This window comes from Hemibagrus wyckioides, linkage group LG11, assembly GCF_019097595.1.
Source record: "Hemibagrus wyckioides isolate EC202008001 linkage group LG11, SWU_Hwy_1.0, whole genome shotgun sequence".
Lineage (NCBI taxonomy): Eukaryota > Metazoa > Chordata > Actinopteri > Siluriformes > Bagridae > Hemibagrus > Hemibagrus wyckioides.
Window position 1 is genome coordinate 23,253,809 of NC_080720.1, and position 24,746 is coordinate 23,278,554.

At 37.3% G+C, this 24,746-nt stretch overlaps 3 protein-coding genes across 3 annotated transcripts; all 3 read right to left on the bottom strand.

The window, feature by feature from the left end:
• Positions 1-9,442: 9,442 nt before the first annotated feature.
• On the bottom strand, positions 9,443-14,465 carry si:dkey-43k4.5 (potassium voltage-gated channel subfamily S member 2). Its single transcript, XM_058402545.1, has 3 exons — positions 14,456-14,465; positions 10,990-11,966; positions 9,443-9,998 (listed from the first exon to the last, which is right to left on the bottom strand). Exons 1-3 carry the CDS (start codon positions 14,463-14,465, stop codon positions 9,504-9,506), a joined length of 1,482 nt encoding a protein of 493 aa, XP_058258528.1. The 3' UTR covers positions 9,443-9,503.
• Positions 14,466-16,044: 1,579 nt separating this feature from the next.
• On the bottom strand, positions 16,045-16,974 carry LOC131361459 (odorant receptor 131-2-like). Its single transcript, XM_058402546.1, has one exon. It carries the CDS (start codon positions 16,972-16,974, stop codon positions 16,045-16,047), a length of 930 nt encoding a protein of 309 aa, XP_058258529.1.
• Positions 16,975-23,224: 6,250 nt separating this feature from the next.
• On the bottom strand, positions 23,225-24,007 carry LOC131361460 (odorant receptor 131-2-like). The gene has a single exon (XM_058402547.1). It carries the CDS (start codon positions 24,005-24,007, stop codon positions 23,225-23,227), a length of 783 nt encoding a protein of 260 aa, XP_058258530.1.
• Between the last annotated feature and the right edge of the window lie 739 nt (positions 24,008-24,746).

Here is a 24,746-nt window from a genome sequence, read left to right on the forward strand (position 1 = left end):
ATTTTTCAGCAATCTGTACAACAATACAGCTTTTCTGTGGGATCAGACCAAATGGGCTACCCTTCACTCTAGCTTAGCTCAGTGATCCTTGGGCACCCATGACCTTGTTGCTGGTTCACCAGTTGTCCTTTCTTGGACCACATCTGATGGGTACTAACCAGTGCACACCATGAACACCCTACAAGACCTGCCATTTGGAGACGCTCTGACCCAGTCATCTAGCAATCACAACATAGGGCACTTAAAGGGATGTCTTTTAGAAGACTTAAATCAATTATTTAGGGGAAGCAATTTGCCAGCATCCATGTACTCACTTTGAGTCTGCTGCCTTGTAAGAATGTAGTACTTGCCTGTTCTTATAACTGTGTGTGTGTGTGTGTGTGTGTATGTATACATACACTACTCACAAAAAGTTAAGGATATTTGGCTTTTGGGTGAAATTTATGGAAAATGTAAAAAGTTCACCCTACAGTGATATTATATCATGAAAGTAGGGCATTTAAGTAGAAGCATGCAATGGTGATTTCCTCATCTCAAACAATTTACTGAAACAAAAGCCAACAACAGTGGTGGGTATACCAGAACAAAAAATGTTAATGTCTCAATAATTTGTCATGTGCCCTTGACCATCAATTACAGCTTGACAACGACGTCTCATGCTGTTCACGAGTCGACTTATTGTCTGCTGAGGCATGGCATTCCACTCTTCTTGAAGTGCGGCCCTCAGGTCATTGAGGTTCTGGGGTGCAGGGTTACAAGCCTCTACACGGCGACTCAGCTGATCTCATAGGTTTTCTATGGGATTCAGGTCTGGAGAAAGTGCATGCCACTCCATTTGAGGTACCCCAGCCTCCAGCAGCCGTTCCCTAATGATGCGACCTCGATGAGCTGGAGCATTGTTGTCCATGAAGATGAAATTAGGCCTGTGTTGTTCATGCAGGGGCACAATGACTGGATTAATGATGTTATTCAGGTAGTATTGGCTTGTCACTGTACCATTCACAAGATGTAGGGCAGTTCTGTATTGAGTAGACACACCTGCCCAGACTGTAACACCACCACAACAGTGGCTGATGCATAGCGCTCTCCTTGACGTCTCCAACATTGTTTACGGCCATCATTTCTGCTCAACGTGAATCAACTTTCATCAGAGAACAGCACTGAGTCCCACTGGTCCCTCATCCAGCATAAATGCTCGACCTGTGCCTGGTGGTGTGGTCAGGTACCCTTGCAGGTCGTCTAGCACACAGACCACGCTGATGTAAATGTTTCGAATGGTCTGACATGACACTTGGGTGCCTCTCACCTCCCTTAAATGTGCCTGGAGTTGAGTGGCATTCATCATCTGGTTCCACAGGGCACTGTTCACAATGAAGCGGTCATCCACGTGGGATGTGGCCAAAGGACGTCCACTTCTATGCCTTTCTGTGACTCTTCCAGTCTCTCTGTATGTCTGTCGCAACCTGCTGATGACACTCTGTGACACTCTAAGCTCAGTGGAACATCCTCTGAGAACATCCTGTTTGAAGCCTCGCAATGGCGAGGTACTGTTGATCAAAATGTGAACAGCATGATGAAGAGGACTGTTTAAATACCAATTCTAATTGAACCAGAAAATGTTTTGGTCGATTCATGGATCAAACACCAGTTGTGAATTTTAAGCACCTTGTTAGAGAACAGCAAGATATAAACACTGAACAGTTGGACATGTGCATTCAAAAGTGTAGAAAAGGTCAAATTAAGTTCACCTGTAAAGGTTATAGTGTTATATACATTTATATACATTTTAGGATTAATAATTAGTTAGTATGTTTTGTGTGTGTGTGTGTGTGTATATATATATATATATATATATATATATATACAAAACATACTAACTAATTATTGATTACACAGATATTATTCAAGGTAATTGCTAATAGAAAACTGCTTTTTGAATATGTATTCTTGAAATTATACAGCAGCCTTTAGTTAATGAATTACTATAATCATAAAGTACTTTTAAGGAAAAATTAAAACAAATTCCCTACCCACTACGTCTCACCTCCCCTAACAATCCTAGCCTTACTGCAGGCTAAGTAAGCAACCTAGAAATAAGGAGAGTAAGGAAATGCACTAGAGTGTGAGATTGTTCCAGGATCAAAGCTTGTATTACCATTAATGTGCTTCAGAATAAACTTACCGTAACTTGAGCTGTGAGATGTGTTGGAGGGGAATATTAGGTGGGATATCTGCAATACAATACCCAAGCCATTAAGCATCTGCCGGTGCTGACCATGAACACAGCTGCAATGCGTAAGAATGGTTTTGATGCGCAAAAGAAATGAAAAGCATTTCACTACATGTCGTACTGTGTATGATTTCGTATGTGACAAATAAAATTTGAATTTGAATTTGAATTTGAAAGTATATACAAACTAGTCAGATATATTTTGCATGCTGGGTAGATATGTTTAAACAAATAAAACTAATGCAAATATATCTCTGTAAAAGATCAATAATACATACACTACCGCTCAAAAGTTGGGATCATTTGCACATTTCAGCTTGATTTCAGCTACAGAGGAAGACTCCATCAGCCAATCCATCTTGTGGGAGATGCTCCAGGAAGCATGGGGTGAAATCTCATCAGATTATCTTGAAAAACTGACTGCAAAAATGCCCAGGCTGTAATTGCTGCAAAAGGTGGTGTATATATGTATGTGTATGTGTATATATATTTATATATCATAAGAGACCACTGCCCAATCACCAGATTTGAACACTATTGAAAACCTCTGGAATGTCATCAATAGGAAGATGGATGGTCACAAACCATCAAGCAAACCTGAGCTGTTTGCTTTTTTGCAAAAAGAGTGGTATAAAGTTACCCAAGAACAATGTGAAAAACTGGTGGAGAGCATGGAGCTAAAACGCATGCAAATCGGGGTTACTCCACCAAATACTGATTTCTTTATGTTATTTAGCCAAAGCATTAACACAATTTGTTTAAAGTTAGGAAACCCTATGTTTCTCCTATTGGTTTGAATTAACCTTAATGAGACGTTTTTTGAGGCCATCTACCAGTTTCTGACATCGACTGGAAGAACGTTTCCCCCACTCCTCAATGCAGAATTCTTTCAGCTGTGTGATGTTTGGGGGGTTTATTCAAATTCAGATCACCCCACAGGATTAGATCTTCTTTTGCTGTTCCAGAATTCTCCAGTTTTTACTTTTCAGCCAGTCCTTGGTGGATTTACAGGTATGTTTTGGGTCTTTGTCAAGGTTCAGTTCCGCTTTAGCTTCAATTCTTTGACAGATGGTCTTACATGTTCCTCAAGCACCTTCTGATACAATGTAGAATTCATAATGGATTCTATGATGGTGAGCTGGCCAGGTCCTGCTGCAGCAAAGTATCCTCAATCTATAACACTTCCACCTCCATGTTTTATAGTTGGTTCATTTGCTGAAATGCTGTATTTGGTATATGCCAAACATGCCGTTATGGTGTCCAAATAATTCAATTTTAGACTCATCTGTCTGAAGCACATTACAGAGTACACATTCCAGAAGTCTTGGACTTTGTCTCTGTGTTCTTTGGGAAATTTCATTTTTAAAATTACATTTTACAGATCATTATAAAATCATTATTTTCTTTGGTTTGATTTGTTTAGTTATATTACTTGAATCTTTCAATATTGTTAAAATGAAGATCAAATGCCCATATGTTTTTTTATGTTTCATGTTAAGAAAAAAAAAAACACAGGCTTTCATGGGGTGTCCTAATTTTTTCACATGACTATATGTATAAAACCAAAATAGTCTAAAGTTTGACTACACAGTTCCTAAAAAGAAATGTAAAATCCATGTGATTTTATTCTGTTCACAATTTGGTTGGAGAGACTGTAATATCAAGCTGCAATTTTATGCAAGCAACACTTAGCAAACTGAAATAAAACAATTATCCCAATATACTACATTTTGCCAGTACGTAAACTGAAAAATAATAAGAAATATTGTCTAATTATTATGGACATGCACTTGCATCCATATTTTGGGTAAACCTTGAGCTGGCCACCAGAATGACCTGGTTTTGGAGAGAAAAAAATCCCACAGAGAACAAAGAATTTTAGAAACATGTTTTAGAAACACTAGCTACTTTTGATTGCATGCAATGATATTAAATATTTACTCCTTCCTTTTCCTCTACCACTACTGACATTCTAGATCAGCACTACTGTTGATCATGTAAATAAGCAACTGTATGGAATCGTCTACTGCATCTTTCAGTCTGAACAGCAGTCTGCCTAGCAGCAAGGTTCCAGTAATGTGAAACACTCTTTGTATTGTACTGGTTCCCAAAAAAAAGGTAAGCAAAATTTTCAAATGATTGTCACAAGTGGCTCTGATTATAAACATTAAAAGACCTTATAAATGCATATATCAGCTTACCTTACCAATTACTGACACAACTCTACTCTGATTGTGAGGATCTTTTTTCTCTTTAGTGCTTTCAGTACCATAAAGCCTGTGTTGTTGGGGGTGGAAGGTTCCATCTTGGATGAATCCTGTGTTCATCTCCTTCCTGTTTAATCTATACAACATTATGTGCTATTCATTATTCTGAATCAGGTCATCTGCAGAAATTCTTTGAGGACACTGCCATTGTGGGAAGTATCAGAAGCAGACAGGTGGAGAAATAAGACTTGTGAAGGACTCTGATGACTGATTAAAGTTGAATTACCTGCAGCACAACATTATTAAGACTTCTGGAGGACCTGTTTAATGTAAATGCCTAGATGTGCCCTTGAATTATTGTCTGCAATAGACTTCCAGTGCTGGGGCTGAGTATATTTAGCTGCTATTGAGTTTAAGGACCTTGAGTGTGTGTGGCTCCCAGTCTGCTCTACTAATTCTTTTCAGTCTGCTAGTGCATTATTTTACAATATTCTATGTTGCAGTAGTGACATTTGTGCTTGTTCGGCAAATAATATAAAACTAATTGATTAAGAACACTGTAGACTTGTCTTGTATTTGGTCATTTTTGATCCTCTGTTTCTGCTCTCTGCCATAATTGCCTCTCTTCTGGCACTCTCTCTTTCTGAATTCAGTGAGAAATGTAACTTGATATTTTTGGCTTCTGTACAATGCGTACTGGTTCACAGAGAATCAGAATTTCCAACTGAATAGCACAACAGGAATGAATGTATATTAATACAAAATGTTTTTTGCTTGTGATCATTCAAGCTATTCTGCATTTACCTCAAAATGTGTACATATTGGAATATTTTAATAGTTTTAAGTCAAGAAAAATACATTTTATTTAGTATTATCGCATTTCTATTTTGGATGATTAACAAGGTGTTCCACAGTTTAGGGGTTGACTGGACTTTATTCAACCATTAGTAGATAATCAAATTTATTAATTCATTGTTTAAATTATTACCCTGGTGTCTTTGAGTTCACTTTAATTTATCTAGTAAAGCAAAAAGGCTATTTCTAGGTTTCTACAGAGAGGTCTTCCAGGGACTCCAACAGTAGGGGGAAATCCTATACCAGGATTTTGGGGGAGTGTGGCAGATGAAGGTAATCTCTGTTATGAGCTCATAGCAAGGTACCATTTACTGTGCTGTGTTTACCTAAAATGTTCAATCTAAAATAGTCAACCACAGACACTTGGCACTTGCATACACAGGCACTTGCACTTATACAGTTGCCCCTGCAAAAAGGCTAGCACAACAGTACACTTCACTTAAATTATTGGGGCACACATGATTTTTGGCTCAGTTCCCACTTGAGAGCAAACAATACCTGTACAGTAGGGGCTCTAGCATCCAGAATCATTTCCAGGACTGTTTCCTCAGATCAAGCTACCCTCACATACAGTCGCCTGTGAGGTCAGTTATGTGCCAAACCCACAGGTGCAGATAGCATGGTGAGGGTTGTCACAGCTCATCAGTGATAAGTCTGCCCTGGAACGACATTACCACCAGTGAGAGCAGCAGTGGGAACCAAGATGTCTCTGGCTATTCTATATAGTAGGCCACTTCATGTCTTTTTATATCTATAAAATAGATATTAAAAATAAATAAAACCTTATATAAAGGATAATAATAAATTTCGTGATGGCTTGAAGTATTGCATTTATTTATGAATTTATTAAGTTATTTAATGCATTATTTTCTTTATATTATATTGTGACCAGTCACAATGGTCTGGTATGTGAATACATAGGGTAATACAAATAGGTAAAAAGGGATGCAGAGGTGAAATGAATTTATTTTATGAATTTGAAGGTTTTTTAATGTTATAGATTTTACAGTCCAGAACAGTGTGCATTCTCTAAAATGTCTCTTTATTAAGGTATGCATAGATTAAATTATGTGAAGTAAAGCAGTAAAGCACTGTTCAGTAAACAGGTTTTTGTTCTTGAAACAAAAATGTTGTATAGAGAATTCTTAATAAAGCATAGATAAAATGTATATGTTGTGTAGAGCATAATTAGCATATTTAGAAACAAATGACAGCGTCGTTACATTCTAATCTTACTTGAGTCTCTCGTGTAAAATGCATTGAGTAACAGTAACACCATAACTAGGAGTTTACATGTAAGTGATTGTTACAGGACAGATAAAAGCTAATGCATCTATACCAAAAAAACATACATACATACATACATACATAATTAGTTTGCTTGTTTGTTCATGAGTGTACATATAAGTGACCAGTGGAACCTATTAAACCATTTAAGTCAGATATCTATTGATTGCCAGTAGTGTGACAAAATAATGCATTAGCCGTCACAATATCCATCCTGCAGACTTAACAATGTCAGAAATCTTCGGTTTAGTTGAATTCACCTGTTTTAAATGTTTTAGCTACCAAGCTGACATTTGCCAGCTAGTGGCTAGTGTTTCTCTGTACAGTACACATTGAAATGCTTAATATAAAATTATTTATATTGAACAAGAGTAGGCCCTGTAGTGTGCATATTTTTTCTACCCATTTGTGTATTTTCATTTGCTGCTCTGAATCCAGCTTTCATTCCTAAATCACATCTTTAAAACACAAGGGAATGAAGAGTCGTTTTAAATGACATCTAATCAGATATATATTTAGGTCTTTCATTAATTGCAGGTACATTTGCTGTCCAAGGTGATTATTTTTTTCCTGTTTTCTTACAAATGTTCTCATTTTTCCAACACTAGTTAAAGTGCTTTTGATATAATAATACATAATACAATAATATTACTATTGTTCTTGTTAGTAGTAGTAGTAATAATAGAAGCAATAGTAGCAGTAAAAAGGAAATCATTTTCTAAACATTATTGTTTTAATTACTTTTTATATAAGGTGTAGATAAATGCATTTTTATATAATTAATTTCAAATAAATAAATAAATAAATAAATAAATTAATTAATTAATTTTGTTACCACCTTGTAATACCTGTTCAATCTGGAACTTTTATTTCCATTGCTCTGCAAGTGAAACTTCCTCCTACTGTACATCTTGGATTGACAGACATCAATATAAATTATAAACAGTCATAAATAATCATATATATTGAAAGTGATAATGAATAAGGCAATGCTGCCCTAACTCATGATTTTTCATTTTTAAAATATTGTGATAATCAATTTACACATACACATGCAATAAAGTTTGGTCATACCAATGCTGCATATTTTTTTGAACCAAAAGACATCTCCAGATCATTATTTATTATTATGTTTATTGGATCTTCCCCCTACTTTCAAGCTCCTATGGAAAACAAATTGGTAGGTCTGGTAATATAATCTGTGTAAACCTTGATATCATGGCAATTTACTGTAATATTGTGTAAAGATGACAAAACTGCTATATCACACAAGCCTAAAGATGATTTTACCAATATTGACTGAAAACTAAAGAAAATGTTCAGACTCATAGTAGATACAGAGTCAGTCCCTGTACTACTGTGTGCAAAGCAGCAAAATTCACTCTGGATTAGATGCACATTCATAACTTGAGGTAATATTGCATAGCCTAGTCAAAGGAATGAAACTCCCTGCACAAGCATCTACGTTCTTCCTTTTTTACACTGCATCTGACATTATATTATCTTATATTGATTTTTAAAGATAATATCTAATTAAAATTAAAGTGCTATTTCTCTTTATACTTATTAATCTTAATAATACTTTAACTAACCATTTGTTATTCAGTAGAAAATCATATATACTATGTTGAAAATACATCTAATTCTCCTGGAAAAATTTTAAACCTGTGCAGTTGTAAATTCTAGAATTAGAATTTTATTTAGAAAATGTGTGCCATTTATGTATGTATGTATGTATGTATGTACACTATTTTGCCAACAGTTTTGGGAACCCCTCCACATCACTGAATTCAGGTGTTGTTTTTAAGCGTTTGGGCTTGGCTTCTTAGTTCCAGTGAGAGGAACTCTTAATGTGTCAGCATACTAAGACATTTTGGACCAGATAGAACACCTTTGGGATAAATTTGAGCGGAGACTGCCAGCCAGGCCTTCTCATCCAATATCAGTGACTGACCTCACAAATGCTCTTCTAGAGGAATGGTCAAAAATTCCCATAAACACAATCCTAAACCTTGTGGAAAGGCTTCCCAGAAGATTTGAAGCTGTAATAGCTGCAAAGGGCAGGCCCACTCTATATTAAAGTCATGCGCATGTAAAGGCAGACATTCCAGTTTTGGCTACTTTCTGCTCTAATTCATCCCAAGTTCCTCCACACCAAACTCAATCATCTTGTGCACTGGTCGCAGTCATGTTGGAACCAGAAGGGTTCATCCCCAAACTGTTCCCACAAAGTTGGGAGCATGAAATTGTCCAAAATGTCTTGGTATGCTGAAGCATTAAGAGTTCCTTTTACTTGAACTAAGGGGCCAATCCCAACCCCTGAAAAACAACACTTTATTTCAATGTTTTGGGGGTGTCCTAATACTTTTGGCTATATAGTGTATTTATGGACATGCTTGTATCAGAGTTGGAAGGTTTGATCCTGGTCTGACTTGTTTTTAAGTCTGCATGTTTCCTACACATTTGGTTAACGTTTTAAAAAAAATTATTATTATTAAAAATGTCAGGAAAACGATGTATGCTTGCAATGTACTGGATTTGTGAAACCCAATAAATTTTCTTTTCATAAAATTAATTTAAAAAAAATTCCAATTGTACCTGCAATTCATGATTAGCCGATAGGAAGGGGATATAGGGATAAATTCATACATTTTACTTTTATATCTGGGATTAATATATTTCTGTAAAGCTACTTTGTGATACTGTCCATTGTTAAAAGTTCTATACAAATAAAATTAAACTGAATTGAATATACATACATACATACATACATACATACAAATTTTCATAAGGAGATTTATGTATGTTCATATATAATTAAGTGTTTGAACCATGAGTTATATACTGTCCTGGCTTTGATACTATTGGAGATAATGGAAAAATAAGTTTCAGAGATGATGAAGTTCTTTACCCCTTGAAAATAGTTAATTGATTGCATATTGTGTAGAAGATGCTGAAAGCAGATTATGCACATAACTGTAATTTACGACCCCTCCTTCATTCTCCCCGTTATTTTCCATTTCCTTTTCCTCATCCTCCAAACACTGGCTATCACCTTCCGATCCTTCTTCCTTCATTTGTTCCTGTCCCTTCTTGTTGTTGTTTCTCACAGAAGCCTCCAAAGCCTTCTGTTTGCGGTAAAAATGTGAGAACTTGTTGAAGATGATGGTAATGGGTAAGGCCACTACTAAAGTGCCACCCAGAATACATCCAGAAGCTGCTAACTTTCCAGCCACTGTGACAGGTACTACATCCCCATAGCCAACAGTGGTCATGCTTACTGTACCCCACCACCAGCAAGCAGGAATGGTGTCCAAACCAACATCCTCTTCATACTCTGCAGTGTAAGCCACGCCAGAGAAGACAGATACACCTACTGCCAGGTACAGTAGAAGGATGCCCACCTCTCTGTAACTGTGCTAAAAGGATAACCATGAAGCAGGGAGGAAGGTGAACTGTATGACATCTTGAAATCTTGTATTAAATAAGGAACATCACATTAAAAATAACTTTTGCATGGCATTATTGTTACTGTTTATAATTGTATACCTACGACGTAACTCAAAATGGTAGATTTGTCTGAAAAAAACCCACCAACAAGAATATACAGGTCTATAAAGGAAGATTTACCTTATAGAAATGTCTTATGACCAGCTGCAAAATAGATGTGCCTAATAAACTGACCACTGAGGGTATATATATACATATATACATATATATATATATATATTATATTTATATATTATATATTATAATATATACACTACCAGTCAAAAGTTTGGACACACCTTCTAATTCCATGGTCTTTCTTGATGTTTATTTCTTTCTAAAAATGCTCAAGGCGGGCGAAATACACAATAATCTCGTTTGAACAGTTGATATTGAGATATGTCTGCTACTGATGCTCTGCAAAAGCCTTCATAACGGCTCTAATCTGAGGTGCTGTTAATTGGTGATTTCTGAGGCTGGTAACTCTAAATGAACTTCTCCTCTGCAGCAGAGGTAAGTTTTGGTCTTGCTTTACTGGATGGTCTTCATGTGAGCCAGTTTCATCATGGTGCTTGATGGGTTTTGCAAATGCAAAACTTGACAATACTGTTTAGCAAGAACTATTCCAGAACACCTGACCTTCATGTCTCAAAATAACAACTGACTGTTTTTTGTTGTCATTACATATGGATTACTTAAGTCCATGCGTGTTATTTCATAGTTTAGAAATCTCCAGTATTGTTCTAGAATGTAGGAAATAAATCCCTAAACAAAAAACATTGAATTAAAAGGTGTGTCCAAACTTTTGACTGGTTGTGTATATTATTAGTTGGATACTGATGTCAATACCTTTTCAACAGCATTGTCATTTTATTCTGCATTTAGAAAGCTGACTATAATTTACTAGCAGAATTATCTTACCCGTAATGTAGCACCTAATGACCTCAGGCCTGTTGAGTGTCTGGCCAACTTCAGCACTCTGAAGATCCTCATGAGCCTAAGAACCTGAACAATTTTTCCAATGTTTTCCAGCTCTGATTCACTACCAGCAAGCAGGTCAAAAATAAGGGTGATGTAGATAGGTACCACTGAAACAATGTCAATCATGTTTAAAGGATGAAGGAAAAACTTCCGATGGTTTGGTGCAAGGATCATGCGTGTTACTACTTCAAAAGTGAACCAACAGATGCAAAAAATCTCCAAAGCTTGCATGGTTGGATCCTCAATTAGCTGACCACTGTCGTCATGAACCTGGTACTCTGGGATACTGTTGATGCACATGGTGGCAACTGACATTAGCACAACAATGATAGAAACCAAACTGAAGAGCTTGCTTGGAATGGAATATCCTGGGTTTTCCAAGGTCAACCACAGACACTTACGTATATTACCAAAACGCATGTCCTGGAAATGTTGGATATCTTTGTTAAGGTCGGATATCTCATCCACAGAAGTGTCCACACTGCTTACATCACTTTCCTCATCCCAGGACTTGTGATGCCTCTCTAACCTGCGATCATGGTAAAGATAACTACAGCAACTATCCAAGAAAAACTCATTTATGCCCCAGTACTCAATCTCCTGGCAGAAGGAGAAGATACACAGCTCCTCCATAATGTGCAATTTCCCAGTATGATAGAAATGGAAAACATAAGGAAAGAGATTAGGGTTTCGGTCAAAGTAAAATTCCTTCTCTTGAATGTCGTAGTCATCGCAAACCTGTAAAATGGCTTCCACAGTGTCACAGGACAGAAGGCGACACAGCCGTGTGTCTGGAAACCTCAGTAGAGTGCTAGAAGAGAAACTGTGCTTTAGACCACCCACGTTGATGTTAACCAGGTGGTCATCTGGTGTCTGATCACAACCAGGAAGGTTCTTGTTCACCATATTGTATTTGTCTGTGAAGACATACACAACAGCTTGTTTGAAGACAATACTTAAGAATGATGCAATCTAATGTTTTCAGAAGGTGTATTCCTTGATTTAAAGTATCTATCATCATTCAAAATGAGCATAGTAAATGAACTGTGTGCAATTGTACTGACAAAATAAAACTTATTTTAAATTATGAGGCTTGATCATATATATATTTATATATATATATATATATATATATATATATATATATATATATATATATATATATATATATATATATTACTTGTCTTATACTCTATGTAAGTTTGTTAATATCAGTCTATTTCACTGATACTGTAGACTACACGAGCACCAACACTAGCTTAATATCACAATCCCTAACATCAAAGAGAGACAAATGAATCTTTCTAAGACTCTGGGACAGTGAGAAAGTGTTCTTTTTAGAGATTAATCAGGCTAAACTTTTAGGCAATCTAATGAATAAGTCTGTGTTTGGTTTTAGCCTAGAAAAGACTATCTAACTCAAAGAATAATGACAAGGAAGGTGCAGTAGAGAAGAAATAATGGAGCATTAAGCTATCTATAAGAGATCTATAAGTAATGTATAATGATACATGATGCAATTGTCCAGTCAGTCTGAAAAGAAAGTAGCAGTTCACATATACAAGTTATCAAAATTATTTTAATAAGTGACACAGAAAGGCATTTTACAAATTAGTGTGTGTGTGTGTGTATGTGTGTGTGTGTTTGTGGGGTTTATTGGCCCGGTGCCCAGTGGTCTGGCTCCAGATCCATCATGACCTTGAACAAGATAAGTGCTTAGTGAATATGAATGAATGGATGAAAAATGTGGGCTAGATTGAGGAATGATATTGCTCACTTGAATGAGAAGTATTCATTCACATTGTCTTTTCAAATTATGGTGTATTTTCACCAGTTATCTATATAAATTAAAATACTTTAAGCAAGATAAATAAATTATCTGCCTACCATTCCCAAAAAACACTGACAGCTGATTTATTTGTGAGCAGGAATCAAGTAAACACTAAAAGTAAACACTAAAACACTAAAATAAAGACAGCACATTTTGCTTTTTTAAAGTGAATATAAATGACTGCATCCTTTTCTACTGTTGTATTTTCAGTATTCATTTTGCTACCTATTTTTGTAAGTACAGTATCCTCTGAACACATTGGAACAGCAAGGGCAATTCTTTGTTTTTGCTATACATTGAAGACATTTTACACTGTGTCATAACAACAATGTTGTGTCTGGAAAAGCATCATAAATGCATAGTAAGCTTCCTCCAATATTGACTGGGTACTTTTCTTTGTAAATTGGAAGACATAATGTTTCTGTTGACTTTTGAATTCATTCTCTGGCTACCATCATTAGTTAAACAATCAGTAAGGATTTGTGAGCCAGTTCCAGATGCAGCCATGCAAATAAAATCATAGATCATGAGCATATTCTTTCTTTATCAACACTTTGGCTAGAAGTCAGTCTTGCTTCCTCACCACTGAAAAAAATATTTTACTTCAATCCTTCATTTAATGTTACCTCAAACTTTAATTTAATAGGATTGTAAAGCAATTAAGCAACAGGATTGAAGTTTCTCTCTCTCTCTCTCTCTCTCTCTCTCTCTCTCTCTCTGCGCTTACTAAAAAAATTAAAACTAAGCAAAATAAACCCAATATTTCATTAATTAATATGCAATGCAAAAATGTGACTCTTTAAACAATTTTTAATGTTTGGTGCAACTGGATTGATATGCAATCTAAATAATGGGTGTAATTAAGTTAAACAGCTAAAGTGGTCCCTGCCTGTACAAAGTTTGAGAACACCTTGAATAAATGGTAGAGAGAGAGAGAGAGAGAGAGAGAGAGAGAGAGATTAAAATCTGTCTGTATATGCCCTGAGTTGTGCTCAAGTATGCCTTCTAACTATATTAAAATTGCTTTGAATAGTCTACTGCATGAATAGGAAATTCACTAATTGATTACATACTAATTGATTTGTTATTACTGGACTACAGGCTGCTGTTATATATGAAATACCTGTACACTCCAAAATTATACAGGCAGTGCATTCTCCCCTTAAATGTTAGTAGACAGCTGGAGACTTTCATAATAATTTACAGAGCTTAAATATTACAGAGTGCACTCTTCTCTGGAGAACTGTTCCTAGGCACTTTATGCACTTAAGGATGAACTTAATCTATATTTAAAGAGAGTAAGCTACTGACTGCCATGTTCTCAGATAAAAACATTATATACCTATTGCATATATATATATATAAAAAAACATTGCACCATATTCTAAAAGGCTACACTGTAACAACTACAGTATTAAAATTCGAATCTTATGTTCACTTACTTATTGACCCCCCTTATTATTATTATTATTATTGTTATTATTATCTGAAAGTGTCATAACTCACCTCAAAAATGCAGTAACACATGCACTCACGTTCTGCTATATCTATCATTTGTTTTTTCCCACGACTTGCCCCGAATCATCTTCCGTGTTCGATGAACAAGTTTCCTCAACATAGGTTTCCTGCTCCGTCTTTAAAGCGTGTGTTCCACCTCTAATGGACAAGAGACGGGATTTTTCGCCGCAAACGACGCCCTCGTGAAAACTGAGCGTCTCGCACGAAGCACGTGTCTCAGAGCAGCAGACCGGCACGTTTTTCTTTTTTTTTTCCGTATGAGTATTTGCTGTGCAACCCCAGTTATTGGATTATTTAGTAAATGAAAAATGTATAGTTATTGCAAGCAGAGAAGACGATCACTCGCAAAGCGGAGAACGTCAGCATTATTCATTAAGAGTCATTAACATTGTTAGAAGCACACATGCGATATTATTTAACTAAGTGGAAGACTAAAACACTACAACTATAATATCATGTGAAAAATAAATGTATATATATTTTTAAACAATAAATATATAATGTAAGTATAATTTAATATCCTAAACGATTAAAGAGAAGTTTGTTTGTTTGTTTTGTAATGGGATGTATTCTGTTCTTGCAGATGCCATTAATAGGTGTGTAATGGATGAATGAAGTCAAGCTTTTCTACTACGAAAGGATATCGCATAACTGCAGAGATTTTGATACCTTACTCTTTGTACATCGGGAAAACTGATCCATCTACCGTATTTATTGATGGTTGTGGCAAGGTGTTTTACAGCAAGCATTATGCCTAGTCTCAGTAATCACAAAGTATTCACAAAACCAGTAAAACAGAGTTTGAAAGTGGACAGATAAATCAACATTAGCTTACATTCTTAGAACAACTTTTTTTTTATTTAATAAAACATATGTTTCACATATTTGCTGGAAATGAATCTTAATGTTTACACATAAACATTGTAATAAATCTATACATTTAAACCAGGTTGCAAATTATTTTTCATTTTTTTGTGACTTTTGTAAAGTTCTTAAATAAAAGGTCTAAATTGTTCCACAATTCTACAGGGTCCGAAGTTCTAAAGCATACCTTTAGCAAAAAATTGTCTATCTGAAAAATGCAACTGATTTTTTAAAAACATTAATCCCTATTACCACTTGGTTAAAGGTAAATTGAAAATCGTATTTGCATATAATGCCTCATAATTACCACACTATACAGTCAGACACTTCTTGGCCCACTGTTTTATTATGTTATTACATTTAAATATGTTATTATGTTATGGTCCACATATACTGCTTTTCAATACTATGTTTATATGATTCAACATACACATAACCTCACATCCAAAAAAACATGTTTAATATGGATATAAGAATTGATAACTGCATGTTGCAGTTTTCTGATATGTATAACAGAAAGAATAAATAAGTTGGAAATCTGTTGCATAAAATGATTAATAGTGCAATAGGGCCTTTTCTACAATCAAACTGGCTGTTCAGAAAGAAAGCATCATATTCTGAAGTTGAAATGAAAGACAATATGATGCAAATGTTACTAACTAGACTTGTAAGGTGCCATGATTTATGCCAATAGCAAACCTTAACAGAATAAACTGTATTCCATACATCAGCATAAGATAAATCATAGAATAGTACCTTATTTGGCTTGATGTAAACCTGCGCTAAGAGTTTGGTTTCTTGCCCACTGGTCCAACCTGTGTGCTAAACTGACCAAATGCCAAATATGTTCTAATATGTTTAAACATTTTTTGATCTCGGACTCCGTAAAGAAGAGGACTTAGTAGTCGTGGAAATACATTAGCCAATAGATAGGTGATAAACATAAATGTACTTTTATAGTTAGGGAACAATGCAAAAAATATATAGTTTAAAAATGGTGTGACATATGCAAGCATGCAGAGAAGAAGTTGAATGCCATGGAGTAGAATAGTGTTCCGGGCTTTTCTGGCCATAACCTGATCAGCAGTTGCAGCATTAGCTGCCTGAAGAACCCTGAAGTATGTAAAAACCAATGTCATCCACACACTTAACAAATACAGTGTTTGTGTAAAGATTGTTTTGAGGAGGTGCTCATTAGAGCTAAAAATGTTCTTGCTGTAGCACATAGTTGATGTAGAGAAATAACTGATAGGTTGATTCAGTAAGGTAATGATGATATCTGTTAGAGCAGGCACAATGGCAAAAAGCCATATCAAACCAATGCAGATGTAGGTCCTTTTCACTGTACAGATCTGAGGGTGATGCAGTGGTTTGCAGATGGCAGTGTATCGTTCCAAGGCCATTCCAGCCAGATTCAGTGTAGTGTTGTCTGCAGTTGTTGAGGCCAACAGAAGCAGAAAACAGCAGGCTGTGACATTGACAAGTGGTACAGTGTAAGTCATAACATGCAGAGTTACTGATATGAAAAGCATCATTATGTCATTGATGACAAGGTGAATATATAAAATATATCTTGTGTCAGTGTAGAAGATTGGAGTTTTAAAAAAGGCATATATGAAAATGCCATTGATATAGGTTATAATGACACCTAATCCAACCGATATCAAATTCTTTATAAACACACCTTCAAATGCATCTCGGCTAATGTTCATTCTCACTGTAATTCTTTATACACTGTTTATAAGCTGATACACTGGTTTAAATAAACAAATGTGAGTGAGCTGTATTTATGGTACAAGCAAGTTATTTATATATTGCAATATAAAAAACAGAGGCGTGCTAAGAATGAGTTCAAACCTCTTACATCAACACTATACTTTTACGATCGTTAAGTTGTTAAGTAAAAGATAAAGACTATATATAATGTTTCAGATGTAGACTCGTAATAAAAATCAGAAGCAGAACTGACACCCTTATGCTCTTGTGGGTTTTATACTCTTATGTGCTGTGGTTTTTATGCTTTTGTGTCCTGTAAGAGTGTGCTACAAGCATTGATTCACGCAGTGACGTAAAACCTTGATACAGTATATGCATTGTCAACATGTTACAGTTGGAATAGGTTATTTTGACCTCTAGTGGTTTAAGTCTGCAACTACACAAGGGCAAAACCTGTATGTCATTTTCTGTACCTTTTGACTATAAACCTAAAAAAAGTTTCTCTACTTGATCTTCATACAAATATGAATAACTTAAAACAATATTGTTCTGTGAAAAGTATGTTTGAAAATTCACCTGAGTGAAAGTAAAAATATTTGTCTTTAAGCACTGTGGTCCAGTTATATTTGGTCAGTGTGGCTTCAGTTTTTCATTCCTGCCAAAAAGGAATCACAGTTCTTTCCGTCTATCAGTTCATCTTGATTGTCCAAAAACTAGGGTTAATTATTGCCTAATAATTATTATTGTTGGCTCAAGGCAGTCATGCAGGAACCGGAGTGGGGTCCAATCTATAAAATCTAATAAAAGTGTGCAGAGTGCACCAGCCTGCAGCCACACAGATATCAGCAAGAGGAACACCTCTAGTCAAGGCACCTAGATGAGGCAATACTTCTAGAGGCAAAGACATGCTGCATGCCTCATAGACCCAGGAAATAGCATCCACTACCAAGTGCACTAAGCACTGTTTGAAGACTGGAAAATGACTGGGCCAGTGTGGAGCCACCAACAGATGGCGAACTCCTGGAGCATTCTGGCTAGGACTCTGGGGAACAGAGCCATCGGACAAAAGGTGTGTAGCTGAAGCCTTGGCCATGTCTGTAATTCAAATTTTATTTGTCATATACACAATCATACACAGTACGACACGTAGTAAAATATTTTTAACAACTATCCTGTAATGGAAATAAAAATGTAAAACTAGAATATAAAATATAAGAAATACAATTTAAATAAAAATGTAAAACTAGAATATAAAATATAAGAAATACAATTTAAATAAAAATGAAAACTAGAATATAAAATATGAAAAATACACTAGAAGATAGGAAGAATCTAAAATAAAAAGAATGTAGGTGGCCTGCAGGTCAGGGAGCTCAGTGCGGATGGTACGTTCAACTGACTGCACCACCCTCCAGAGGGCTATGTGCTGTTCCCAAACCAGGAAGTGATGCTACCCGTCAGGACCCTCTCAGTGGTGCAGATGTAGAAAGTCTTTAGCAACTGAGAAGGGAATTTAAAGTTTCTTAAGCATCTCAGGTGGTACAGACGCTGCTGGGCCTTCTTCACCAAGGTGTTGATGTGACAGGACCATGACAGGTCCTGCGTGATGTGAACACAGGTACCGGAAACTGTCCACTCTCTTCACTGGGATTTAATTTATCTTTAGCTGTTGGTATGACCGCTCTTGCATCTATGTGCCCTAGGATGTAAATCACTTTAAGCATTTTACTTAAACAGGAGTATCAGGATAAAAACCTGGTCTCCGCCCAGAGCAGGATCTCCTGTGCCAGTCTGAACAAATCTGATTGATGTAAGAATCTGCCGCACTGTTGTCTGTCTGGACTAACAGCACAGCCTTCATCTTCAGGCAATTTATGTGCTACATGAGTTGAGGGCCTTCCCACAGGACATGAGCAGTCTAAGACCATGCCCCAGCCCATGAGAGAGGTATAATTTGAAATAGTCTTGCAACAACAACACGCCTCGAGAGTGGAACCCAAGGTAAGAAACCTGGGTCTTTTTCACATTACCCTTATGACCCTGTGAAGGTGATTTTGGGGGTGGAACCTTCAGCTGCTGAGCCAGAACTGAAATGGCCTCATGTGTAGCAGACCCAAAGGTATGACTTTGGCTGCTGCTGCCATGAGCCCCAATAACACCTGTGCCTGAGCAGTAGAGGGGCTGGCCTAGCTGAATATCTTTTACACCAGGAAGAATTCACCCAATCAGGAGACATGCATGCCCATGGTTGAATCCCAAAATCACGGCAGGAAGGTGGTTCTCTGAGAGGGAGAAAGCACACTCTTTTCTGGATTGAGTCTGAGCCAAAAGACCTCCTTTGGGCAAGTACAACATCTTGATGTCTGGCCACCAAATCTTTTGACTGGGCTAAGATAAGCCAGTCGTCTATGTAATTGAGTACATGGATGCCCTGAAGATGCATAGGATCTTCAGAGCACTTCATTAATGTGCATGGAGACAAAGCTAGGCTGAAAGGGAGAACATGCTACTGGTATACTTCACCCCTGAAAGTGAACTTAAGGAATCTCCTGTGTTCTGGTTGGATGTTTATATGAAAATACGCATCTTTCAGATCTATTGTCACAAACCAGTCCTCAGATCTGATTTGAGACACAATGACTTTATGACTTTAGTTGGAAAAACAAAACCTGCCATGTACTGACAATAGTGGGTGACAGGCCTTGGAAAGGCTCAACGTGTCTCTGCCATGTCTGGTATGCTGAAACAGTGTACTGGCAGGGACCACTCCAGGGAGTGGAGCTAAAGAATGAGTGGGAGCCACAGTGGACACCACCACAGCCCCTGAAAAACCACAGGTGGTGGGGAAGATAGTGCTGTTGAAGGAAATCTCCTGGGAGGGTCTGTCCCCAAGAGAGGTGGGCACAGGTTTACCTAGCCCCAGAGTTGCAGCTCCCTGGAGCTCTAAACCTTGGATGTCAGGTTTCCTTCTTGGCCCACTTAACGGAGATGTCTTGCCTGATGGGCCTGGCCCTTAGTGTGCTGACCAACTGCCCTATTTTTACAAGGGGGAATCCAGTTAACACTAGCCTTCCTCTCCTGTCTAGTGGCACTAGGCTGAGGCTAATGGCTAGAGGAAGGCCTGGGCTCCAGGCTGGGTAAAAACTCTATGAACATGATTCTGGTGTTTCACTTCCTGATACCTATAGACAACAATATTAACAGTGTAATATCCTTGTCATTTATATTAACTGAAGTTTTACCTTTTTCAGAGCAGTTGTTTTGTGAAAAGCATATTTTTTCTCTTAAATGGATTGCAATGCAGTACAAGGTTTCTCTGCACCATGTGTGTTCGTGTTTGTGCTCCGATCTGGTTACAGGGATATTTAAAGTACACTCATTCTGGGGAATGACATAGCTGGAGGTGAAGTTTTTCTAGTATTGGAAGTGCCAAGGACAGCCATGCTGATTGGCCCTTACCAGATATGTTGTGTGATCACCCAACAGTTTTCCTTGCATATTTTGTGACTCATGCTAAGGCTTGTCTTTTAGAAAATGTGGTGGATTTGTCCGATTCTTGCGTTACTGAAAATGTATCAGAGTTTGCTGTGTTGTCTCCTCCCCTGCATGTTCCTTAGACTAGTAAAAAGGACAACAATTTTTTTTGATCTACCCGTTACTTACTTATTGAGGCTCAAAAGGCTTACCCTAGCCTAAAGAAAAGTGTTTTCAATGTGTATGTGCCTGAAGAGGTGTCCGGTAGCTTATTTTATAAAACATGGAGTTCTACTGTACAAATGGTCTTCTCACAGTGAGTCAGATTTAGACAATGTCTTCCAGATTGCAGCTAATACCATTAGCAAAAATATTACATGCACTTAAATATAAGCAGAAAACTGAGAAACAACTAATTTTTAAAAAGGTCATAAAACTATATCCTAACTGAGATGACTTCTAAGCATCTTTTAAATATTTAAATTAGCAACTCGTTATTTGGATAACCAAGGGGTCAGCTATCCTCAGCAGCCCCAAATCCTAGTACACTGTAAAAAGCTGTGACTGTATCTTGACTCCCGCAGCACCATGTTATTGTTACATTATATCAGTTTTATTTAGTTTAAAAAATTTAATTTAATTTAAATTGATTACCAGTACTGCATAAAACAAGTAAAATGTATTTAAAAGAACAACTAGTTTTACTTAATTATATTAATTATATCAGATTTGTAAGTAAAAAAATTACTCAATAAAATTTAATAGGTCAAGTTACATGTACTTATTTGGTTTGTTAATTTTACTTAACTTAGTTAAGTAGATTAACTAATATGTGTAGCGTCCGGGACCCCCGCCCTATACGGGGCTCAAACCCGGACGCCTGTGGTGTGCGTGCACACGCCAGCATGTGGTGGAATGAGACCCATTCTCAGGATTCAGTGAAGCACTGCTTTTATTACATTTAAGACACGAAATAGGTGTGGTTAACAAAACAAAATGAGAACAAAACCTAGAGCTTAACTTAAGCACAGAACTTAACAAACAAAACCCAGACAGAAACCACAGTACAAGTAACAATCATGGACAAGGAGACAAACACAAGGATCCCTATTTATAGGGGTAGACATTAGAGCTTATAGGATACAGGTGACACAATCAGGAGTAGAACAATGGGAAGGGCGTAACACAAAAGACACACAGAGAAGAAGGCTTCCAAGGTTCACCAGGGAACTGTCCAGCTGTTCCTGACAATATGTTGATACTTGATTAGATTAGATTAGATTAGATTAGATTAGATTAGATTAGATTAGATTAGATTAGATTAGATTAGATTAGATTAGATTCAACTTTATTGTCACTGCACATGTGGGTACAAGGCAACGAAATACAGTTAGCATCTAACCAGAAGTGCATTTTGCAGTGCAAATAATTAGCATAAATAATAAGTATATAACAATAAATAATTTGCATATATAAACAATATACAAAAATATATAAATAATTTGCATATATAACAGTATATAAACAGTATACAGTAGGAGGTAAATGCAATGAGTGCAAATGATTGTAGTGGTGCAATAAAGAAGGTATTGTATACCATGATAATAATTAAATATGTAAACAGTATACAGAGGAGTTATGTACAATGAGTGCAATGATTTAGATGTATGCAATGAGGACGATATTGTATACTATAATAAATAATTTGTATATGTAAACTGTACACATATGTAAACTGTACACAGAAAAGGTTATATACAGAAAAAGGTTATATACACTGATAATAATGTGCTCAGTCAATGTGTGTGTGATCGGTGGAGGCAGAGTTCAGCAAAGAAACAGCTGTTGGGAAAAAGCTGTTCCTAAACCTGCTAGTCTTGGTCCGGAGGCTCCTGTAGCACCTCCCAGAAGGCAGGAGGGCAAAGAGACTATTGGCAGGGTGATAAAAGTCCTTTATGATTTTGCGTGCTCTGGTGAGACAACGCTTCCTGTAAATGTCCTCGATCTTAGGAAGTGGCACTCCTACGATGCGTTGGGCAGCTTTCACCACCTGCTGCAGCGCTTTCTGGGCTGACACAGTGCAGTTCCCATACCAGACAGTGATACAGCTGGTCAGGATGCTCTCGATGGTGCAACGGTAGAAGTTCACCAGGATGTCTGAAGAGAGATGGTTCTTCCTCAGAGCCCTCATGAAGAAGAGGTGCTGGTGAGCCTTCTTGACCAGACTGGAGCTGTTGGTAGTCCAGGAGAGATCCTCGGAGATGTGGATACCCAGGAATTTGAAGCTAGTGACACGGTCCACCACCTCTCCATTGAGATGAATAGGTGTGTGTGTGTCACCTTTGTCCTTCCTGAAGTCCACTATGAGCTCCTTGGTCTTCGCAGTGTTGAGCAGCAGGTTGTTGCCAGCACACTATGCAGCTAGACGGACCACCTCCTCTCTATAAGCTGACTCATCGTTGTCTCTGATGAGTCCAATCACCGTGGTGTCATCTGCAAACTTGATCATTGTGTTGGAACTATGTACAGGCTTGCAGGCTTAATTTTCATATGTGTGAAATTTACTTGAAAAATGTTCGTGGAAAACTTGCAAAATAAGAATTGAGTAAATTATACTTATTGTTTTTTTCAGTGTATAAGGTAGTCCGGCAGTCATGGGGTATTTGCACCACCATTGCATGCCCACACCTGTCTGCTTGGTGAAAATTCATGGCTGCAACACAAGTGTCTCTTTTGCCCCAGCCTCTGACTGTGCTTGTCATGTGAACTCTCTCACAGCTTGTTCAAATAGTCTAAAATCAAAAAGTCAAAAATCAAGTCTAGCACAGGAGGGACATAGGACAACATACAGAGCAATTGCTGTACTCCATGCAATAGAATTTTGCTCTTGGCTTTTTTAGTAGATTCCTTGTCACTTGACATCTTTCTTGCTGCAATCATCACCCTATAATAAGTGTAGACAAGAATTATCCATACAAAGAATGTGTAAATTATCTGTACATCTTGCTTCCTTTGATCATGGTAAATGGTATTGTACAAAAATGATGAAGAGCAGACAGTAACAGTGTTAAAAATAAACAAAGGAAATAGTATGGCAGAAATAATCAGGTCTGTTAGTGGAGGAATAAGTCCAACTCCACATATCAAAACATTAAGAATAAAAGTTCTGTGCAGTGTACAGATCTGAGAATGATGCAAAGGTTTACAGATGGCAATGTAACGTTCTATTGCCATAGCAGCCAAGATTAGTGATGTGTTCTTCTGAGTGGCTGCACTTAACATTATTAATACACAACAGTGTGAGACACTTACATTATACCATGTATATGACATTACAAGGAGTGTCACAGAGACACCAACCATAATCATGTCATTAATAACCAAATGTGTGTATAAAACATATCTTGGATTGTTATAGAAAACTGAACTTTTGAACAAAGTGAAAACAAATGATCCATTGATGCAAATGATGATGAATCCAAGGAAAACGCTTACTAATATTAAATATTCCTCAAAGTGTTCCAGATTTCTGACTTCATCCACAGAAAAGTTCATATTTGGTGATAACTTCAGAAGTCCTTAAACATAATCAAACTAATCAAACAATTAAGTAACAAAGATTGATTAACACTTTACTCAAAGCAAAAATGTAAATTACACTGAATTATCAATGAACAGTTATAGATAGATTTAAACATTGTGACGGCGCTGCGCACACCGCCGCACGCATGCAGAAAAGAGTCGCTCCTCGCCCCCTCCCTCTCCCAGGAAAACACAAGCGGCAGGGATGCAGCACCCTGGACAGTGGCGCCCGCATAGACGGAAGCGGATCAGCACCATGGCTAGCGCCACTAAATTGGAGTGCAGGGCGGAGCAGGACAAAGTGCGCCAAAACGCTCTGGGCCAATCAGAAGTGCCGCTAGACCATCCACCCTCCAGCTGAGCAGCACAACAGAGAGGCTGGCCTCGCCAGCCCCAGAAGGTAGGGGGGAAGCCCCCTTGCTGGACTAATAGGGATGGTGTGTTTTGCTTTGCAGACAGCTCGGACTAAAGCAAGGCCTTTGTGGAACTACTGAAGCTCAGCCCCTCCCGAATCTGCACCTGCCGTCCCCAGCCATTTTTCAGCCTTCTCCAGGACGCTACCGCTGCCGTTAGCCCTCCCTGGCCTAGGCGCCCTTTCAGGGAAGAATCTCCTCAGTTGGTTATCCTTTTTTCCTTTTTGTCTTTTTTTTCCCCCTCTGCTCTCCTGCTAACCTGAGTTCCTATCTTCCCTACTTTCAGTTCGGAATAATTA

What these genes read in the sequence shown, in the direction of transcription:
- si:dkey-43k4.5 (XM_058402545.1), bottom strand. An exon ending in CATTAGGTGCTACATTACGG is followed by an intron (nt 9,999 to 10,989) that starts GTAAGATAATTC and finishes TTATCCTTTTAG; the next exon opens with CACAGTTACAGAGAGGTGGG.
- LOC131361459 (XM_058402546.1), bottom strand. Translation starts at nt 16,974, where the DNA reads ATGAACATTAGCCGAGATGCATTTGAAGGTGTGTTTATAAAGAATTTG.
- LOC131361460 (XM_058402547.1), bottom strand. Translation starts at nt 24,007, where the DNA reads ATGAACTTTTCTGTGGATGAAGTCAGAAATCTGGAACACTTTGAGGAA.